Source organism: Pelodiscus sinensis, chromosome 28 (genome assembly GCF_049634645.1).
Source record: "Pelodiscus sinensis isolate JC-2024 chromosome 28, ASM4963464v1, whole genome shotgun sequence".
Classification (NCBI taxonomy): Eukaryota; Metazoa; Chordata; order Testudines; family Trionychidae; genus Pelodiscus; species Pelodiscus sinensis.
Window position 1 is genome coordinate 12,294,694 of NC_134738.1, and position 20,710 is coordinate 12,315,403.

General features: G+C 53.2%; 1 protein-coding gene across 5 annotated transcripts in view; it reads left to right on the forward strand.

The window, feature by feature from the left end:
* The window catches only part of GFRA2 (GDNF family receptor alpha 2), a 117,618-nt gene extending 104,120 nt beyond the window's left edge, over nt 1-13,498 (forward strand). For 2 of the 5 annotated variants that reach the window (XM_075910698.1, XM_075910699.1), the window contains 2 exons: nt 3,057-3,232; nt 3,973-6,309. In XM_075910698.1, the coding sequence (XP_075766813.1) occupies nt 3,057-3,232; nt 3,973-4,182 (386 nt within the window). In that variant the 3' untranslated portion in view covers nt 4,183-6,309. Of the gene's footprint in view, nt 1-3,056; nt 3,233-3,972; nt 6,313-9,962; nt 10,017-12,085 lie in introns of those variants that run through there. The other 3 variants (XM_075910697.1, XM_075910700.1, XM_075910696.1) reach the window with 3 other exon arrangements.
* The last annotated feature ends 7,212 nt before the right edge of the window (nt 13,499-20,710 follow it).

Sequence of the window (20,710 nt, forward strand, 5' to 3'; positions counted from 1 at the left end):
GCAGATGGCAGAACGAAGAGCAATGGTCTCAAGTTGTAGTGGGGGAGGTCTAGGTTGGAGATTAGGAAAAACTATTTCCCTAGGAGGGTGGGGAAGCGCTGGGATGGGTTCCCTAGGGAGGGGGTGGAATCTCCATCCCTAGAGGTTTTTAAGTCTCAGCTTGACAAAGCCCTGGCTGGGATGATTGAGTTGGGATTGATCCTGCTTTGAGCAGGGGGTTGGACCTGACGACCTCCTGAGGACTCGGCCAGCCTTGGGATTCTAGGAATCTAAGTGCTACTAACTCAGACTTTGAATCTACTCACCCAGCCTTTGGCATGATCTTGAAAAACACCCCGACCCTCTCCAGCCCCCAAACTTCCCAACCCCGAGAAATAGCTCATTCGCCCATCAGGAAATCTTACCTGAGGAATCTCCTGAGGTCTCTTCCAGCCCTGGGATTCTAGGATTCTGTGATTTGGCATTTCCCCTCCCTTTGCTCTGAGCCACGCGGACACACGGGGGAAGGTGGAGAGAGAAAGGTGGGTAGAAGGGAAGGACAGCCCCTTGATCTCTGTGGCTTTGATCCATGGGGCTGACCACTTTCTGGTTCCAGTACACTGTGTGGATGAGCTGGAAACTTCTGCCGCGTGTGTGCTTTACCCACAATGCACGTAGGGCTGATGAGAAGGGTTATGGGCAAGAAGAAGTCACCTGACAAAGGGCACAGGGATGCTGAACTTGGGGGAAGAGACTGGGTATAGCAACGGGCAGGGAGGGACGAAGGAGGAGAGGGAGCCGAGGAGGTGGGAGGTGATGGGGAAGGAAGAAAGAGAAAAAGGGAATAAGTGGCGGGAGGAGGGGAAATGACTGTGGCAGCAACAGAAAAGCCAGCCCCAATCTTCCGCATGGGAAAGCCACTGACCTGGGCTGGAAGGGGAGGGGAGAAAGCCAGGACCGTCCCGGTCCCAGGAGATCCGTGAGAAGTGTCAATGCCCCACACAGAGTCCCCTCCATCAGGGGAGCTGGAAACATTTTTGCTGTGCAGGCCTTGGGTGTCTGCTATTACTACTGCGAGCCGGGGGGAGGGGTGTGAGTCAGCCCCCCCAGTCCTACCCCCGCTGCCCTTCCTCGCCTTCCCTGGGCTCAGGGAGGATGATGGGGGTTTGAGGGCCGCGGGGCTGGGAGGGGGACCCCTCTCGAGATGAGCGCTCACAAGACTTGCCTGTTTTAGGGTGGGATTTAGTGATAGTTGAGAAACGGGCTGGGGGCTGGGGGAGGGGGCTAAGGAGAGAAAGCCACTTTTACTCACAGGGGCAGTGTCATGGCTACTTCAACACGCGACAGGCTGGGTCCCAAGGCAAGGCGGTCGGGGCGGAAAGGAGGGCTGGAGGGAGAAGGGATGTGACCGGGTAGCCGGTTCACTCTGACCGGGGGATGCTTACCAGGTTAACCGGGGCCTGGGAGCAGTCGCCTGCCCACGGCCTGCCCCACGTTTAACTGGTGAACGGATGAAACGGGATTTTCCATCCCTCCGAGGGAGGACGTGGGATCCTGAGGGCCTGAGAGGAGCAGCGACTGGGCAGGAAGGCGGGGGAGGAGAGCGTGTGTGGGGGAGGCGGGGAAGGAAGAAGCGTCTGAATGAGAGATGACAGCCTGACAGGAAGAGAAATGACTCGCTTGATGCCTGCTCAGCCGCCCTCCCCCAGCGGCCCAGTGCCAGCGAGGGTCTCCTGGTTCTCTCGGCCTCGGCCTGCTTCTCGGAGTGGGACGCCTGCTCCAAGCAGACCCGTCCCGAGGAGGAGGCTGGTCCCAGAGCCCCGGCGGCTGTCTGGTCCCCTGGTCCCCTGGCGGGAGAGTCTGGGCAGGGAGTGGCAGAGGCTTTTCCAGTCGTTATCTGAGCCTCCAGCCCCCTCCCTGGTGACCATGGAGCTTGATAGAGCTAGCTGGGCGCCGCCCCGGAACAGCGTTGCTAGTGGTTAGAGCTGAGAACTGGCTGTCAGGACTGCTAGGTTCTAATCCAGGGGTGGGGAACCTACGGCCTGGGGGCTGGATCCGGCCCCCAGCTTGCCTGGATCTGACCCCCATGGCCTGGGGCTCCCCTCCCCAGCAGTCCCCTCCCACCCGGACCCTGCACCCCCACTCCGTGCCTGCACCCAACCTTCCGCCCACTCCTCCCATCCCCAGCCCGCTCCTGCACCCTCCCACACCCACCAACCCACCCGGACCCTGCACCCCCACTCCGCTCCTGCCCCCTACCTCCCGCCCACCCCTCCTACCCCCGGCCCACTCCTGCATCCTCCCACCCAGACCCTGCACCCCCACTCCGCTCCTGCCCCCTACCTCCCTCCCTCCCACCACTCCCATCCCCAGCCTGCTCCTGCACCCTCCCACTCTCCCAGACCCACCACCCTCCACTCACTCTTGCATCCTCCCGCCCACACCCCAAACCCCCTTCCCGGCAGCTCCTTCCACACACTGAACTCCTCATTTCTGGCCCCACTCCAGGGCACGGTGGGTCCCATCAAATCTACTAGCCTGGACCCTCCTAGGCTCTGGCTTGTGAGGGGAAGGTGAGAAGTGTCTTTCTGCTTCTCAGCTGGGTGGTTTTTTGTCTTCTTCTCACTTTTGTGCAGCCCCCGACTGATTTTTCAGTGGTTCAGCAGCCCCCCCCCCCATTCTAACCCTTGCCGTCGGAAGGGTTTGTTGTCTAGTGATTAGCACAGTAGTGAGGGAGGCAGGACTCCTGGGTCCCGTTCCCAGAATAAGGCAGTAATGTTGGCAGTGGGTTGACATAAGGCTGTCGCATCCACCAAGCCCCACTGCCAACTTGCTGCTTGGTCCCGGGGAAGCTGCCTCCCCTTGGGGTGCCTCAGTTTCTCCATCTGTAAAATGGGGACTGTGCTGACCTGTCTCGTGCGGAGGGGGAGCTGGTGACCGTTAATCCCTTCCTAATGTTTGGAAAGCTGTTCCAGATCGGTGGGGGGCGCCCCGCATTTTCACGACGGCTGTTGCGCCCCATGTGTGCTCTGCATAGACATAGCGAGTGAAACCGCCGTCTCTCCTCTCGCTCCCAGGAAACGCCATTCAGGCCTTTGGCAACGGCACAGACGTCAACCTGCCCCCCAAAAACCCCTCGCCGCCGGTCACCGTGCCCCCGAAGACAGAAAAGAGCCCCGCTTTGCCAGATGACATCAACGACAGCAACACCATCTACGACACCAGTGTGATCACAACGTGCACCTCTGTTCAGGTAGGACCTCAGCGGGGGCTTGGCCAGCGGCCTCGGGAAGGGAGAATTGCCTAGTGAAGGGTGCTGTTTGCAAGGGGACCTCTTGAGCCAAAATCTTTATTACCCAGAATCCTCTTGACCCTGCCCAACACTTTGATTTTTATCTGCTTAGGCTTAAGTACCTATTCTCCAGAAACTTACTGCTGCTCTGTCTCCCATCCCCTCCCTTTTTCTCCCCCCTCCCCTTCCCCTCTCCTATTTATTTCGAGTGTTCACATCCCAAACTCATAACTCCGGTCATCTGAAGAAGTGGGCTGTGCCCACGAAAGCTCATGATCCATTGACATGTTTTCTTTGTCTATAAAGTGCTACCAGACCATTTTGTTGTTTTTTTACTGTATTCTCTGTTACCCAGCCCTGAAGCATCTCCACTACCCAGAAGTCTCCAGGGTTCCTGAACAGCCTCATGCTTTCCCCTGCCCCCCAGTTTTTCCCCGGGTTGGCTTTACACAGAGGCTTGTTGTTTTGGGTGAGGCCTGACCGTGTCCATCAATCTCCAGACAGGCTGTGGGTTTACGGCATACGCCCCCCTGCGCGCACACAGCTCTCTAACCCTGCTGGAGATGGGCTATGGGAGCGGGGTGAGGGCTGGATCTAGCTGAAGATGAAGGTGATGTCCGAAGCCGAGTTGGGGCCAGCGCTCAGGTCCCAGGACACGGAAACATTGCCAAGAGTTTCTGTTGGGATCTTGACCCCACCAGGTGCCGCCCGAAGAGAGGAGCCGCGTTTGGGGATTTCCCCCATCTTGGATTGAAGTCATCAGGAGAACTCAGCCAGAACCAACCAGGAACCAGACCCTTCTGCTTTTGAATCGAATCGAGGAACAGAACCAGAACTACACGGGCTGGCAAGGATCTGAGACTTCAACATCCAAACCCACAATTCATGGCTCCGACCTTGGCCCTTTCTGATCCCATTGGTCCTGGAGACTTTCTGTTGCTTGGGAGCAGGAGCTGGCAAGAGCCGATACCCATTGGGAAGTCTCTGTTGCAGCATTGCCTAGATGTGGCCGCACTGCGGCTGCAGGGGTTGTGTGCAGCTTGCAGAGACCTACCTGGCCTGGCTTTACTCTGCCTGCTCGGGTACCAGAAGCAGTGAAAATACACCAGCCCATCCAAGTAATTACCCAGGCGGCTTGTGTTATAGGAACTAGGTAGCTTGATGCCCGCTTGGGTACATGGACTCTAACCAACAGCTGTGGTGACTAGGCCTGAAAGATGTGGTATTATCTGGTGCCCTCCAATGCCCTCTAAACCTCTAGGCTACATCTGCACTGGCATGTTCTCACGCAAAAACTCTTTTGAGGAAGAGCTCTTATGCAAAAACTCTTCCAGAAGAGAGCGTCTACACTGGCATGTGCTTTTCCACAACAGATGTGCTTTTGCGCAAGAGCATCCGTGCCAGTGTAGACGCTCTCTTGCGCAAGAAAGCTCTGATGGCCATTTTAACCATAGGGCTTTCTTGCGCAAGAAATTCATGTTGCCTGTCTATACTGGCCTCTTGCGCAAGAACAGTTGCGCAAAAGGGCTTCTTCCTGAGTGGGAGTGTCAGAGTTCTGGTGCAAGAAGTCCTGATTTCATACATTAGAACGTCAGTTGACGTGCGCAAGAACACATGGCCAGTGTATAAAGGCAGCAAGTTTTTGCGCAAGATCGCGCCAGTGTAGACACAGCCCTAGTGAAGCCAAGGCCAGGTGTTCCATAGCAAGGCTTACACTCAATCACAGTAGCACGAGCCTTAGCACAATTCACCTGGTCTAGGGGTTTAGAAGGTGTTGGGTTCACGATAGCTAACCCAACCCAACAACCTTCAGTCCTCACCTCAGAACCTCAGTATCACTGCTTCCTTCGTCCCTGCACCAAAGCGGCATTGCTGAAGAACATAAGAACATCAGAATGGCCACACTGGGTCAGACCAAAGGTCCATCTAGCCCAACGTCCTGTCTGCTGACAGTGGCCAATGCCAGGTGCCCCAGACGGAAAGAACAGAACAGGGAATCATCAAGTGATCCACCCCTGTCATCCATTTCCAACCTCTGATAAACAGAGGCTAGAGACACCATTCCTACCCATCTTGGCTAATAGGTATTGATGGACCTATCCTCCGTGAATTTATCTAGTTCTTTTTTGAACCCTGTTAAAGTCCCGGCCTGCACAACATCCTCTGGCGAGGAGTTCCACAGGTTGACTGTGCGCTGTGTGAAGAAAAATGTTCTTTGGTTTGTTTTAAACCTGCTGCCGATTCATTTCACTTGGTGACCCCTAGTTCTAGAAGGCAAGAGGAGCATCCAGCTGCTGTTTGGGGTGGTGTATGGAGAGAGATTGGAATTGCTCGGCAGTCCTCCTGTCTTTTAACGTTTCTCCGATGGTAATGTTGAGAGGCCTTGATCCAGAAGGGGACCCCGTTGCTTTAGTCACTCTATAAGCTCACACAAGGACACCGTGCTCGCCCCAAATTGCTAGCGAGCTAGATGGACATCTCCTCCTCACAGTCCCCATTGGAGGATGAGTCTCTGTCCGTCGCCGCGGAAACAGTGTCTCTTCTCCTCCTTCAGGCTGGCGAGCACACGTGAAGGCAGCAAAGTCACCCTTGGGCAGCCTCTAATTAGATCCGGCATGCTTGAGTAATTACATCTTATGTTTTCTCGTTACCACTCCCTGAGACAATCAGCTGCTCAATTTCATGCTAGAATTGCGGCACATCAGGGCCCTGGCGCCGCCTTGGTGGGCACCTCGGCTCGCTGTTCCAGGTGAGACGCACTTGGCGGAATTGTTCTCCTAAGTGGCAAGAAAGGGAAAAACAACCCAGTTGTCAGCATTACCGCATCTTCTGCTCCGTTGGCCACCTGACGACGGAAGAGCTCCTGGGTGGCGGCATGGCGGAATAGTGCTGAAGTCGCTTACTAGTAGAGTAGCTTTGCGCATAGTAAACCCAGTGAGCTCCACTCGGTCAAACCCTGAACTCAGTTGCTACTCAGTGGAAGGAGAGGGAGTAAAATTGTCTCTGTAAATCTTAAATTGCCTGGGGGAGGGGGAGGGGTTGGACTCTCCATACTGGAGATATTTAAGAGCAGGTTGGACAGACAGCTGTCAGGGGTGATCTAGATCAGGGATGGGCAATAATTTTTGGCTGGGGCCGCCATGGAAGGGGTGGGGCCCAAAACAGAAGGGGCGGGGCCAGGATGCTTTGCTCTTTGCCCTTCCCTTCCTACTAAGCACCCATTCTCCTGGCAGGGCAACCCCAGGGGTTGGGGGGCGGAGGAGCGCACGAAGATTCCTTGCTGGACGGGATAGGGCGGAGGTAACTTTGTGCGCTCCTTCTTGCTCCCGGGCCAATCAGGGTTTGGGGGCGGGGGAGCACGTGAAATCTCCTCCCACCCTGCCAGGAGCATGCGGCACTTTTAAGTGCCACGTGCTCCTGGCAGGGTGGAGGAAACTTTGTGCGCTTCCTCCGCCCCCAAGCTCTGATTGGCCTGGGGGTGGGAGGGGCGGCAGGGCCTCTGTGGGCCAGATCAACCCTCTTGGTCCTGCTATGGAGTCAGGACACGGGGTTTGATGACCCCCGGAGGTCCCTTCCAGTTCTATGATTTACAAAGGAAATGTTGAAACCAGGAAATGAGCCTGATTTTGGAGTAAACCCAGTGTCGTACCACAGAACTCAGGGGACTCACAAGAGCCAAACCCTCTGCCGGCGCAGCTGGGCAGCTTGACGGAAGCCAATGGAGCTACGCACGTTTTCACAAGCAGAAAACATGACCCTCCCCGCAGCATACAAGGTCTGTGTGTTACTCAGATTTCACTCAGGCCTCCCTCCTATTTAGAGCTGCGCTAATAATGGATGTTTGGGCTGCTTGGCAGTTCTGGGAAATCAGGAAAAAATGTTTCGGGTTGAACTGAAACCGATTAAAAAAAAATCAAAATCAAATCAAAAAATGAAAAGAAAGAATGAAATATCAAGCTGTGTGACATGTTTTCTTTTGAGTGATGTTTCGGATTCTGGACCATTTTTAAACATCTGGAAGTTTCCCCCAATACAATGAAATGACATTTTGAAACTCAAAGTTGATATGAACAAAAAACAAAAAACAAAAACATTAAAAAAAAGGTCAACGTAAAATATTTTTTTCAGATTTTAAGGTGTTTTGCTGCCAAAACAATTTGGTGGATCTGACTCCAGTTCCCAAAATAGTTTGCTGTCACCGAATCTGCATTCTTCATGGGAAAGGAATTGGGGCTTTGCAGGAGAAGGGGCCGACGTGTGTTAACCTGGTGTCTGAGTAGCAGAGGTGCAAACCAGCAAGGCACAATAGAATACCACGCGGGGGCTCACAGCTACATAAACAGAAAGAACGTGTCTGCATGTGCACATCATTGGGAAAGCATCACTCGGGAGAGTTGTGTTGTGTGTCTCTTGTGGAGGTGGTTTTCTTTTTCCGGTGAAATGTCTTTTTCTTGGCTGAGCGCGTGTGTGTCCGTAAGTGTGTGTCTGTGTGTGTGTGTTCATGTGTGTGCGTCCGGGTGTTTGTTTGTGTGTGTGTCTGTGTGTGTGCCTGTGTCCATTTGTGTTTGTGTTTGTATGTCCGTTTGTGTGTGTGTGTGTCCATGTGTGCACCCATGCGTGTGTATGTCTATGTGTGAGTGTGTGTGCACACCTGTGTGTGTGTCCTTCTGGATGTGTGCGCTCACACTTGGCCATTGTGCAGCGGTGGCCTCCGGAGGTGCACAATGGGGTCTGAAATGTGAATGAAAATCCCTTTACTTTCCTGAGGCTGAGCATTTCCCCTTTCATTCTGAAAAGGAGAGCTGCAGCTAATGGCCCCATCCTACTTTCCATTGAGAGGTTCTGTGCTTTTATGGCCTTCCCCCGCACTAAGAGGTCTATTGTCCTGAGACCAAGAGAGCCTCTTGTTAGTGCTTTTGTTCTTGAATTGGGCCTGCTCATTTCATGGGCCAAACCCCTCCCTCCACTCAGCCTTCCTAGCTCTCTCTCACCAGGGTTTCATGGCAGAACACAGCTAGGGTTGCCAGGTGTCCAGTTTTGAACCGGACAGTCCAGTTTTGAGCTTTCTGTCTGGGAAACAAATTGAGAAAGTAGAAATGTCGGGTATTTTCTAAATCAGATGTCATGTCGATAGTGATGTAAAGTCAAGTGTGTCCGGTATTTTTGTTGAAACCATCTGGCAACCCTAAACACGGCCTGGGAGTGATTGGCCAACGGCTGGAACTGGGCAAAACCCACAGCGCCTTTTCGAACGGGCAAGTCAACTCGTCTCAGCCGAACGCTCAGGAGTAGCCCTGATGGCCAGATGTAGGAGGAGCTGCAGGGGCCCCCAGGCTCGCGGGGATCTGCAAGTGGGATAAAAACCCAGCAACGATATCTGGGTTCACATGCTGCCACGCTTCCCGGCAAGAGACACAAGAGAGCCGTGAACTCCGTCAAGTGGAGTTTGCAGAAGTTGGACGAATATTTGCAGCATGAGTTTGTTTGCACCGGCTGCCCGGATCTAGGCAGGAGTCCAGCAGAGAGGCTAAGCAGCCCAGGGAGCGAGGGATGAGAATTTTCTTTCTTCTCTCCTGCTCAAAGCGTTGCTGACAGCCCCAGCGTACAAAGCGCACCCAGAGAGACTTAATGTTTCAACACTCTCTGAACTGCCTTCAGATGCCCCATGCAAATGTGGAAGCCGGGTAATTGGAGGCCTGTGATCGGAATGAGAACAGCTCCTGATGCCCTTGCAGGCCGGCTCTGCAAGGACAGGGGAAAACTGCAAAAGTTTAACTCCCAGGAAATTGGGCTTAGTGTGCTCCGGAGGTACAGTTTGTGTGAGCGGCGCTGGTGGAATAAGTCCGGCCTTTAGAACCTAGGGTATGGCACGGGCCCGCCCATTCCTTTCTGATTCGTCTCCTGCAGAATGTAACCCCCCCGAGTGGATTTTACAGCTTTGTTTCTGGAGATTAAAGAGAAGTGACAGGAAGGAGGAAGCTTGGTCTGGAATTGCCTGGCAACAAAGATGCTTCTGAATCTTCACATGGGTCTCTTCCGATTTTATAGGGACCAGCATTCCCTGTGAGCTGGGCACTTGGGCAGCCACCCAGTGGCTTAGCAGAACTGGCAGCAGGTGTTTCTCTTGGTGGTGCACATCCACACATGCCGTGGTGCATATCACAACATTTATTCCGCACAGGCTTGAGAAAAATTAGAGGGACCATTGATAGGGACAGCCCCAATATTCAGGACTTTGTTTTATGTATTACCTATTAGCTCCCACTCCTGTCCTGATTTTTCACACTTGCTCTCTGGTCACGCTGTCATCACCCCCCTTTATTCTGTCACACACCGATGATGTTCCTTGGCCCATGATGTTCCGTGGCCATTATAGGTATGAATCTCTGATCGATCAGTGTCTGTCCATGATGCAGCAAGTACCGGGGAGCAAGGATTTCTGGGTTCTGTTCCCAGCTCTGAAGGAATCTAAGGCAGCAGATAGAGAAGGAGACTGAGAGTTGAGGCTCTGTTCCCGTCTGCCCCCAACTTAATGTGTGAGCCTAGACAAGTCACTTTGCTCTCTTTCTGCCTCAGTTGACCCATCTATAAAATAGGGGTAACGATAGCTGGCTGTCAGATCTGATTTCAGGGTTGCATGAAGCCCTAAGAGCTTTGGTAAGACTCCTGGCTTGTTCTGTCTCCTCCACAGGAACACGGACCGAAGCTAAACAAATCCAAAGAGCACAGTCTCTGCTTCTCGGAGGTAGGTGTCGGGGCATCTCTGGGGAAGAGAGAAAGGGGAAGGCTGCAGCTCATGGAAACATGAACCTGAGGCTGCTTGGTGTGCTGTGTGCATGCCAGCAGAGGCACGGGTTGGAGCCAGGTTCTGTTACAAATGAGGAATTAGAGAAAACGGCCAAGCCTTTAAAATCACACAGATCTATTCCTTCTCTGTTCCCACATCTCAGGGGCTCTATTGATCTGAGTCCCTAGCACATACTCAGCCCATTTTGCTGGCCCCACAACACATGCTAACCCATAAGGATTTGTCTACATTTACTCGAAGATCAGTGCTCCGGTGATCGGTTTTCCAGGGTTCAATTTAGCAGGTCTAATACAGACCCACTAAATCAAATGCTGAGGATACCCTGTCAACTGTGGTAATCCTCGCAGTCATGAGGAGTAGAGGAAGTCAACAGGAGAGTTTCTCCCACTGACCTCTTGCGGTGGGGCCACCCTAGAGAATCAATATAAAGTACGGCAACTCCCGCTACGCAGTTGTCGTAGCTGGAATTGCGTATCTTACATCGATTTTTCTCTGCCAGTGGTCTGATTACAGCCTGATTCTGCAAGGCTCTGTAGCTTCAATCCTATATGCCCAGTCTGAGTTTGTATGTCTATGCTCCAGTTTTACAGCCTGCAAGCTCAACAGGGCAGGCACATGTGTTTAATTGCTCTGAAGACCTACCCATCGCCCAGGTCACCTGGAATCTAGGCATTGTCCAGGCAATAAAATAATGGGAACCTGAAGGGGCCAAGTGTCTTGCTGGAGTGTGCTCAGTATTTGAGGCGTTGTCTGTGCTAGAGAATTGAACTATTTCTCTTCTGCTGGATTAAGCATAAACGGTTTAGCGTGTCCACATGAACCCAGCTGAAACGGTTTAAGGACCCCTGGCGGGTTTGCCTCCCATCCATACTAAAGCAAGGCAGTTGCTATGCCTGCTGGGTAGCTCTCCCACAGTTCTCATCCAAGTTTCTAGCCGCAGTGCATTCTGGGAGAGTTCCCAAGGCTACAGGAGCACCGTAGGGGAGAAGCGGGCGGCACTGCATTCCTATTCAGCTCGACTGGGCGCACCAGTTGGTGCCATAACATCCGTTATGTTCTGTTTAGATCTGCTGTAGCCGAGCTCACTCAGCACAGCAGCAGTGACCTGGCAGCTTTGTGAAGAGCCGGCTGGCGAGCTGTTTTTTTCCTCCAGCGTTTGAAACGCCGATGACATTTTTAAATACCAAAAGTGGAAAAATTTTCAGGGCAGTTTCGAAAATGTCACCTGGTTTTTTTCAACCCATTCGAGAGAAAGAGTGACATTTTCAAAATTTATGAGGAAATACCCCCCCTCCCAGGCCGAATTTTGGGGAAAAAACAAATTTTGGAAATGAAAAATTCAGTTTTGAAAAAAAAAGGTGGCAAACCAATTATTGAGAAAAAATGCAAAAGAGCTTTTATAACCACCACAGGATGGATTTGAACCTGTAACCTCTGGATCTTAGTGTAGGTATCAATACACCTCAGCTTCAGCTATAGAGCACACTCATGCTTATTGTTTGCTGTACAGGGTCTAGGTGACACTCTATGGGACAGTGTCACCCTACACATTAGGTGTGTGGGTTACACTTTAATTTCTTTGACTCCTCTCCCAAATTTAGAAAATATCAGAAAAAAAATTAAAAGATATTTACCAAACTCACATCTCACCCCTGTAGCCAACCAGATCTGACAACAATTGGTAGTTAATTTTTTTTTAATGATGAGGGAAAAGCCACTGGACGAAATTGACAAGGGAAGTGGTAGATTATATCCATCTTTGGACATCTTCCTGTCAATATTGGATCCCTTGCTATGTTGCACACAGACAGGTTACTGGGCTTAATGCCGAGTTAACTGGCTGTTGTTCTCTGACCTGGGTTAAGCATGAGATCAAGCTCTATGAGGTAGACACAGTGTTTAGTACAGCAGATATGTTATTCCAAGATCAGTTCAGGAGCTTTCCCTCATGCAAACACAGAGCTCTGCCACTAAACTAAATCTGGTTTCCATTCCTCTGCCCACAGACCCAGCTGACCACAGACATTATGCCAGACCAGAAGACTTTTGTGGACCAGAAGGCATCTGGCGGCCGACATTCAGCCACAAGGATCCTCTCTGCTCTCCCATTCCTTCTTGTGAAACTGGCATTATAAAGGAGAGAGGAAGCGCGTTGTGAAGGAAACACCAACGAAACCCACACTCGCTCACGCGTACACCCCCAAAAACTCTTGCAAGAATTCTCTCTCTCAAGTTGTTTTCTCCCAGGGTTTCTGCTTGTGAGAAATGAAATCAACAAGCACCCGTGCGTCAGACACTGAATGCGCCAGAAGAGAGGTGACGCCAGCCCGGGAAACAGCGACCTCTGGGTGGACATGCCTCCAGGGGATGAACTGTGGTTGTTTTCTTTTATAGGTATTTATGGTTTTTTCCGTTCTGAAGCAAGCGCCTGAGACTCATCAGCCTGGAACACACACACACACGCACGCACGCCATGGATCCAAAGCTGTGAACGGAACTAGGGGGAACAGGTGGAGACCGACTGATGCTTTGGTGAAGGCTGAAGGACAGAGTGGACACTGGCCATGCCAGGATCACCAGAGCTGTTTGCAGGGGGCTGGCGGTAGAATGGAGTAAAGGGCAGAGACCTTTTTCCCTCTCCTCTTGTTCAATTTCTCTTTGCTGCTTGAGAATTCTCTATGTTTAATTCCCACCCCAGGGGAAGTCCGGTATTCGGCGTCCTGAGAGATCCACATGCTTTACATCCCCCCACTCGAACCAGGATGCTGTAGGTGTGGGGGGAAGCCACGAACATTTCACAGGCGGACCGTAAACTCCCCTGCGTGGATGGGCAAACGTAGGATCAGAATGCAGGCAGCCGGCGACCCCACGGATTCTTTCGCCAGTTCCAAGGAGTGGGCCTCTTGAAATCTTTTCCTTTCCCAGGATTGATGAAAATTTTAAAATCAAAGAAAAAACCCACCTTTCACCGTGAAAAGAATGTCCAGTGTTTCCTAATGGCTCTTTCAATGGGGATTTTGTCCTTTCTCCCGTTGGGTTTGGCTTGGACGGGAGGGGCCATCCATGGATGGGAGCCTATGTATGTTATTCTCTTTAAGTTTTCTTTTGTTTTATATATACATATATAGTGTATGTATATAGAGACCACCTATATCTACATATATGTATGTATATACATAACCATATACATATACGGTGTGGCTTTTTTTTTTGTAATTCCTTTCTTTCTTTCCTTTTTTTTTTTAATGATCAACCAAACAACAATGACAAAAATGTATTATTGTAAAATTTATTTTTTTTAATAATGTCTATAATGGAAAGAAAAATAAACCAAGAACAAAAACAAAACCTTAATGCTCCCAGCCTCTCGCGGGGCTGCGGGAACCGGAGAGCAACCAGTGGCTAAAATAAACATCCTAGGAAGCAAACGGCGTATTGTTCCATTCAAAGCGCCTGGGGGGGCCTGTTTTGGTGATATCTCTGTGGCCAGAGCCCCCCCTTTCACCCCGGCAAGTGTAGCAGCTGTCAAGGAGCGGGACTCCTATGTGGTCATGTGACGCTAACATGGTGCGACTCACTTCCCCGGCGCCTCCTGCTGGTCACTTGAGAATTAGCGCTATTCCGCCCTGGGGTCCCCAGTGCCCTCTGTTACTTGTCTATATGTTAATGGTTCTGCCACCTTACATTGGGACCTACATCCCTCAAGGAACCCCCCACGACCCCTATATCCACCTTGTCTCAGTGTCCCATGCCCAGCCGGCATCTGTTCCCTTACCTCAGGGGCAAGCTGCTGTCTGAAATGGCCACTTATCATTGGCAAGTGGGGGGCGGCCCGGATGCCTTCTATCCTGGCTGTCCTCCTGCAGCCCTACTGCCCCTCCGGCCCTGCCTCAGGCCCTCCCGCCTGGGAGCGAGGTCAGGCCGCAGCTCCCCAGCTCTGCCTGCCTTTCCCCAGCCCTGCCCTGTCTCAGGAAGTCTCCAGCTTCCCTCCCGGCCAGATCCCTCCTGCTCCCCAGATGGAGCAAGAGTGAGCCAGTCTTCCCTCCCTTCCCGGAGCGCTCATTTACACAGCCCTCAGCTGGGTCCTCGTTGGCTTCTACCTGCCCCTGCTGTCTGCCCCACAGCCCTCTCCCAGGGCTGGACTGAGCATTTGTACGGCCTGTGACACAATCCATGGATACCAGAAGCAGATGAATTTTGGCAAGGGCAGGGGAGGGGAGGGGCCAGCATCTGGCTCCGGAGGCCCCGGCTTTGGGCTGGCACTTTGCACAGAGTCAATTTTCACACCTTGAGCACCTGCCTCGCAAGGTGACTTCCCCGGGACAGCGCCGCAGCCCAGCCTTGGTCCCGCCCCGCCGGGGGCTGGATGTGATGCTCGCGTGGAATGAAGCCTGAGGACCAGACCTCCTTGGGGATAGCAGCCAGCAGGTTCCACAGGTGCCCTCCTGCAAGGAGCAAGCCGCGAAAGGGACCGTGTTACTGATCAGGGCTCCCCAGGGCCGGGAGCTGCCCATACTCAGAGTATTCTCAGCTTGGGTACGTGCCAACGCTGCTCAAGCTTGCCAAGGGGCTAGGGTGGCACGGAGGGCACTCAGGCAAGCTGCCCAAGGCCACACCTATCTGAGAGCCTCGGTCCCTACTGCAGCAGGCGGCTCGAGTGGCTATTTTTAGCATGCTCACTCCAGCAGAGCTAACGCCTGCACGTCTACCCAGACTGGGACTTACACCCCAGTTACACCCATCGGGAGAGGCAGAGCCTGCCCCCAAAGCGCTGACAGTCCAAGCAGCCATGGGCAACCCAGGCTAGTGAGTGGGCCACATGAGTGCCCCATCTCCATCTCAGTGGGCAGGAAGATGGAAGTAACTGAGACAGTCTCCCTGGATTGGGGGGGGCAGGTTTGCTCGCTGCACTGGCGTCCCTAGACTTTGCAGGGTGCCGATTGAACTGTGGCAGCACTGGGATTGGCTGCAGGGGGTCGCCCGGCTCTCAGAGTCAGTGCTGTGTGCGATCCGCCTGCCCCTCCCTCCACCGGCCATGGCTGTACGTGCCTGTCACTTTAGTAATATCGGTAGGAAAAAAATGACACGGATGGAAACCAATAGAATCTGGCAACACTGCACATTGCAAAACTATCCCACAGGCCACTTATAGAACCCCCATGGGCCCCTTGTGGGCCACAAAGTTGCCCACCGCTGGCCTAAACAAACAAGACCAAGGGGGGGATAAGTGAGTCACCCAAGGTGATGCAGAGGCCAGTGGCAGAGCTAGGAGCTTCCTCCCAGAGCAGTGTGCAACACTTAGGACCTCACTGCCTCCTGCTGTTTGATACTTCTGGGTCAGGAGCTACCACTCTTAGGGCAAGTGGGATTCAGTCGCGCTAACCCCGTTACCTGCTCAGTTCTCCTTCCTTTCCCCTACCTTCCTGCTTTCTGGGCAGGAGGATGCAGAGAGCAAAGCAAGCAGAGCTCAGCCCGGTTCCCCAGGAGCGGGCTAGCACCAGCTATTTCGAGGGGAGAAATAAAAGCCCCCTTTGGAATCTGGCAGACCTGACGTGGCCGTTGCCAAGGGGAAGAGAAATCTGCCATGTCGCTCGCAGGAGCCGCTTTGCAAACTCTGACTGCTCTTTAACATATTCGCTTCTGTAACAGCGAAGGGAGTGACAGGCCCTGCGAACAGGAAGCCAGCTGTGCGAAGCCCTTTGGGGCTGGAAAAGATCAGCAGCTAACCAGGACTAAGGAGGACAATGGAGAGGCCGTAACTGGAGACCGGACATGGGGGGTGTTCAGGGCCAAAGTTTGTCTGCCTTATGCTGGCTAATCGCTAATGAAATCACCAGGACTGGGGGCTCAGAAAGCTCTGAAGGATTTTTGCCCTTACGGCTGATTTTTCAAAAGGAGAAACAACATGGATTGGGTCTTTTTTGGGGGGGATGGGGACAGGGAGGGGAACATGAACTTTTCCCTGCTTGTGTTTTTTAACCCTCCCTCTATCAGGAATGCCAAGCCTTGTTCAAATTATTTCCCAAGGTTTGGAAAGGAATATTAACTCAGCTGCTGCTTCAGGCCAGCAACCCACTGTGATGGCGCGTTGGGGGGCCCCCGTCTCCTGCACCCTGAAAAGCCACAAAAGGCCAGTGGAATTGAGGGTGGTTTATTGCTCCTCCAGCCCAGCGCAGCACAGATGTAATCTGGTTACAGGAACTGGGGCTAAGAGGCCTCAGTGCCCCCTTGAGATGGGGGGATCCCAGCCCCCTCCCCAGTTCCTTCTTCCCTGCTTTCCAGCCAGGAACTAACTAACCCTCTTCCAGCCCTGCCCCCCAGCCAGGGCAGCATCCACCTTCCTTTGTTCCTCTCCATGGGGGTTAGTGGTCAGACAGGTTGAGAAATCCCTTTGCATAATGACTCATCCTGTTTTGCTGGGCCGTGGTACCAACTGCAGCCAGTGGGGGTTACCCCAGAGCCAGCAGCATAGAAACCAGCCAGGTACCCCCACTACGTCACACCCACTCCAAGGAAAAGGGGGTCAGGAAGAAACATCTCCTATGCTTATGCCTTTTTTTCCCATGGGCAGAGCTGCATACACAGCCGGGGCTGAGCAAGTCCAGTAATCCCGTGTTCTGTGGAGCGGGGTGTATCCTACACAGGTGACTGGAGAATTAGAGAGAGCTGGAGAGGTCAACTAACAAACAGCAGCTTCATTGATGATGAAGCTCAGCTGGGAAAGAGGTGGGGTGGGGTGGGGTAGACTATAAACAGAGGAGGAATTGCCCTGCAAGGGAGCTGGAGGGAAAGAGAGGGGAGTGTTATTGTGACTGCTGGGGAGGTGCATGGGGGCAAGGAGGCAGACAAAGAGGCAGGCAGGGTGTAGCAGAGCTGTTTACCAGCTTTTCAATTTTACTTTTCAATTTTATGGAGAAAGCGAATAAGGAAAAGTTATTTAGTTGCTCCCATCATATAAGAACTAGGAGCCACCAAATTAAATGAATAGACAGCAGATTTAAAACAAATAAAAGGAAGTTTTTCTTCATTCAGCACACAGTCAACCTGTGGAACTCCTTGCCAGAGGATGTTGTGCAGACCAGGAATTTAACAGTGGTAAAAAAAAAAATTAGATAAATTCATGGAGGTTAGCTCTATCAATACTTATGAGCCAGAATGGGTAGGGATGGTGTCCCTTAGTCTCTGTTTGTCAGGGGCTGGGATTGGGTGACAAGAGAGGGATCATTTGTTGATTCCCTGATTCTATTCACTCTCTCTGCGGCACCTGGCATTGGCCACTGTCGGCAGCCAGGACGCTGGGTTAGATGGATCTTTGGTCCGACCCAGTCTGGCCGCTCTTATGTTCTTCCATAGGCCGGTATGCTCCATTCTGTCTTCCATATTGTGTTGCCCCGCCCCCTCATGAATTTGCAGCACGCGGTATAATCACATTTCATGCTCTCCCTGCTAATGGCCCTTTAAGCTGTGCCTCTCTCCCCCCCCCCCCCCGAAGTCCTGTGAAAAGATGCCCCTGCTGGGGTGAAACAGGTTCTGGTGACTTGCCCTGAGGAGAAGGCAGGAAGTGAACTTGTAGGGTGCCCCCCCCCCCCCCCAGCCCTGGGAAGCCTTTGAATGAGGAGTAGGAAGGGGGAAGCTTGAAGGGGGAGGCCCCATGAGGCCTGACCCTGAGTGTGGGATGAGCCCAGAGAGGTTTGTGGGGGAGAGGACTTGAGAGAAGCCTGGTAGGAAAAAGTCGTGGCTGCCTGTCCTGGCATTCCTGGCCTGGAGCTCAGAGCGGGGTGGGCTCGAATTCCCTGCCAGTCACTGGTGCAGGGCCCCGAGAAAGGGGCAATGGAGATGGGGAGCCCTGAGAGAAGGGCCTGAGGCACATGGGGCCCAGAGTCAAGGCTGACGCCGATTTTAAAAAGAACATCTGGACTTTAAGGGGTGGGGCTGAACCGTGACCTGTCCAGGGGGCTGAGTTACGCGACACGGGCGGGCGGGAGCGGCTGTCAGCGGAGGGAGCCAGCTGGAGAAAAGCCGGCCGCACCCAGCCACGGGGGAGCAGGCCAGTGGTGAGTGCGCTCTCCTGAACTTTGGGGGTAGCCGTGGAACTATGGACTGAGAGCTGTCTAGTAAAGACCCGCTACTTCAAACGCCGAGGGCACCCCAGCACTCCCGGGACTCCTCGCTGTTCTGCAGAGGAAGGGGAGTCAGCAGGAGCGTTTCTCTTGTCGACCTCCTGCCGGGGGAGCAACGCTGAAGTTTGGTTTAAGATATGTTGACCCCCAGCTGCGTTATTGACCTTCCCCCGGAGCATAGACCTGGCCCCAGAGCAAAAGGATGGTCCCTGCTCCAAAATGAGGACCCTCGTTTGGGCTGAGGTAGCGTTCGGGAAACTTTGACACCCCCTTTCAACAGCCAATGGAAACCCTCGATTTTCAGCCAGGTCCGTGGACACTGCTGGACTCAGCCCTGCTCATGAGGGCTCACAAGGCCACGCTTTGCTTCCTTGGCTCCAGGGACGGCCCCGCTGCAGGAAGACTTACTCCTACGCGTCTGTATTTCCCACTTCACAGCAGTTGAGGAGGCTGCAACCTCACTGAGGCGTTTTCCCTCCCTCCCCCCCAAGCAGACAGCCCGGCATGAGCAAAGATACCCAGGCCGGGTGTTAATTGCCCGTGCTGTGCCGCTCTCCAGGTGGCAGAGCCCAGCTCAGCGTGCAGCCGAGACCCGGCAGTTGCATCTCCCGAACTTGGCGGGTTCCTCCTCAGCACAGAGACCTCCCCGCCCCACGGAACAACAATCCGAGCTGCACTATTTCAGTTGCTCTGCCGTCGCAGTCACTTCCCATTGGAGGGAGGAGGCGTGGTAAGTGCCATGCTGGAACACGCTTGTAACTCAAAGGCACAACCAGGGCCGTCCCACAACTTTTTGGCACCTGAGGTGGGGAGCTCAAATGGCGCCCCGATGCCCCCTCGCTTGGGCCAAAACTTTGTAAGGTCTCAATTCTGCCCTCCTTCCTCCAGCACAGCACTTCGCCATCTCTGTGCGTCTAGAGCAGACAGAATACAGATGCACCAGCAGCAAACACAATTTTCTACACTCTGGGTCCTAGTGGCACTTCCCTATAATCTGGCACCTGAGGCGGCCACCTCAGTTCGCCTCATGGTAAGGCCAGCCCTGGGCACAGCATGCGGAGCAGGGCATAGTTGTGTTGTACCTATCAAAGGCGGTACATGGTCATAGGCCAGGTCTATATAAGGCCCAGAAGGTTGTCATAAGCTACGCAACCCCAGCTACATAAACAACATAGATAGGCTTGTTTAAGATGAGCCTGGTGCTGTCTTCACAATGGGAGGTCAGTGGGAATAAATGCACTCATTGGCTTCCCTTCTTCCTCGTGACTGCGAGAAGTACCGGCACCGATTGGCTAAGCCCTCTACATGCGATTGAGTGGGTCTTTACTAGACCCGCTCAATCGCATGCCAGAAGATCAATCTCTGGCATGGCCTTAGTGTGGAGGGCAGTGCCCTCAGCATGCGATTGAGCAGGTCTTTATTAGACCCACTCAATAGCATGCCAGAAGAGCAAGTCTGAGGATTGGGACAAGAAGCAATGGGCTCAAACTCAGCAAGGGAGGTTTAGGTTGGACATTAGGAAAATCTTCCTCCCTGTCAGGGTGGTGAAGCACTAGAATAAATTGCCTAGGGAGGTTGTGGAATCTCCATTGCTGGGGATATTTAAGAGCAAGTTGGATAGACATCTCTCAGGGATGATCTAGACAGTGCTTGGTCCTGCTGCGAGGGCAGGGGGCGGGACTTGATGACCTCTCGAGGTCCCTTCCAGTTCTATGATTCTATATCATTTGGTTTTTGGACTTGAGGAATTTATGGTTAAATTAGTGTCTGGCCTCCCATATTCATAATTTCCAATATGTCCCAGCACCATGAGGCTTGGAGCCACTGTGACCTCCGATAGCACCGGGGGGGAGGGACACCCCTGTGACGATAAATGTTCTAAGGTTTCCAAGTCTCACTCCCATCCCCCCCCCCCATTCTGTGAGCTATTCTGGGTCCGACTAGCGACCCCCCACCGGTGAACTGCCGTGCATTCCCCATCAGCACGGTGGAATGGATCCGTTGTGTGACTCAACACCCCCCTGTGCACGTAGGTGTAATTATACCTTCTCCGACTGTTCCAGCTGCTACGCCGATTATACCGGCTGCACCGCTAAATATTTATATCCGAGATAAGACTCTATCTCCTGTCCTGATGCGCCAGTTCCACGCAGGTAGCGCACCCCTACTGTGCTGCTGAATGCATTGTAGCGTTGGGTGGTACGTATTTGTGGCGGGGCTGACGGCAGCCAGTTTAGGATGACAAATCCTCTCAATATCCCCCGGAGCCCCGCTAAGCCTCTCGTCTTAAACAACCTGCTTTTTGTCAACGCAGGGCGTCGGCATGAGGGATAAAGGCCTGGCTGCCTGATGCAGCGGAGATAAACCGCAGGACGGGAGCGCTCCTCCGCTCTCACAAAAAACTTGGGTTGATGGCGCCCACCCATTCCAGATGCTAGGGAGGCATCGGAATGTAGGTGGTCCTGCCTAGAGCAGGGGGCTGGACTTGATGACCTTCTGAGGTCTCTTCCA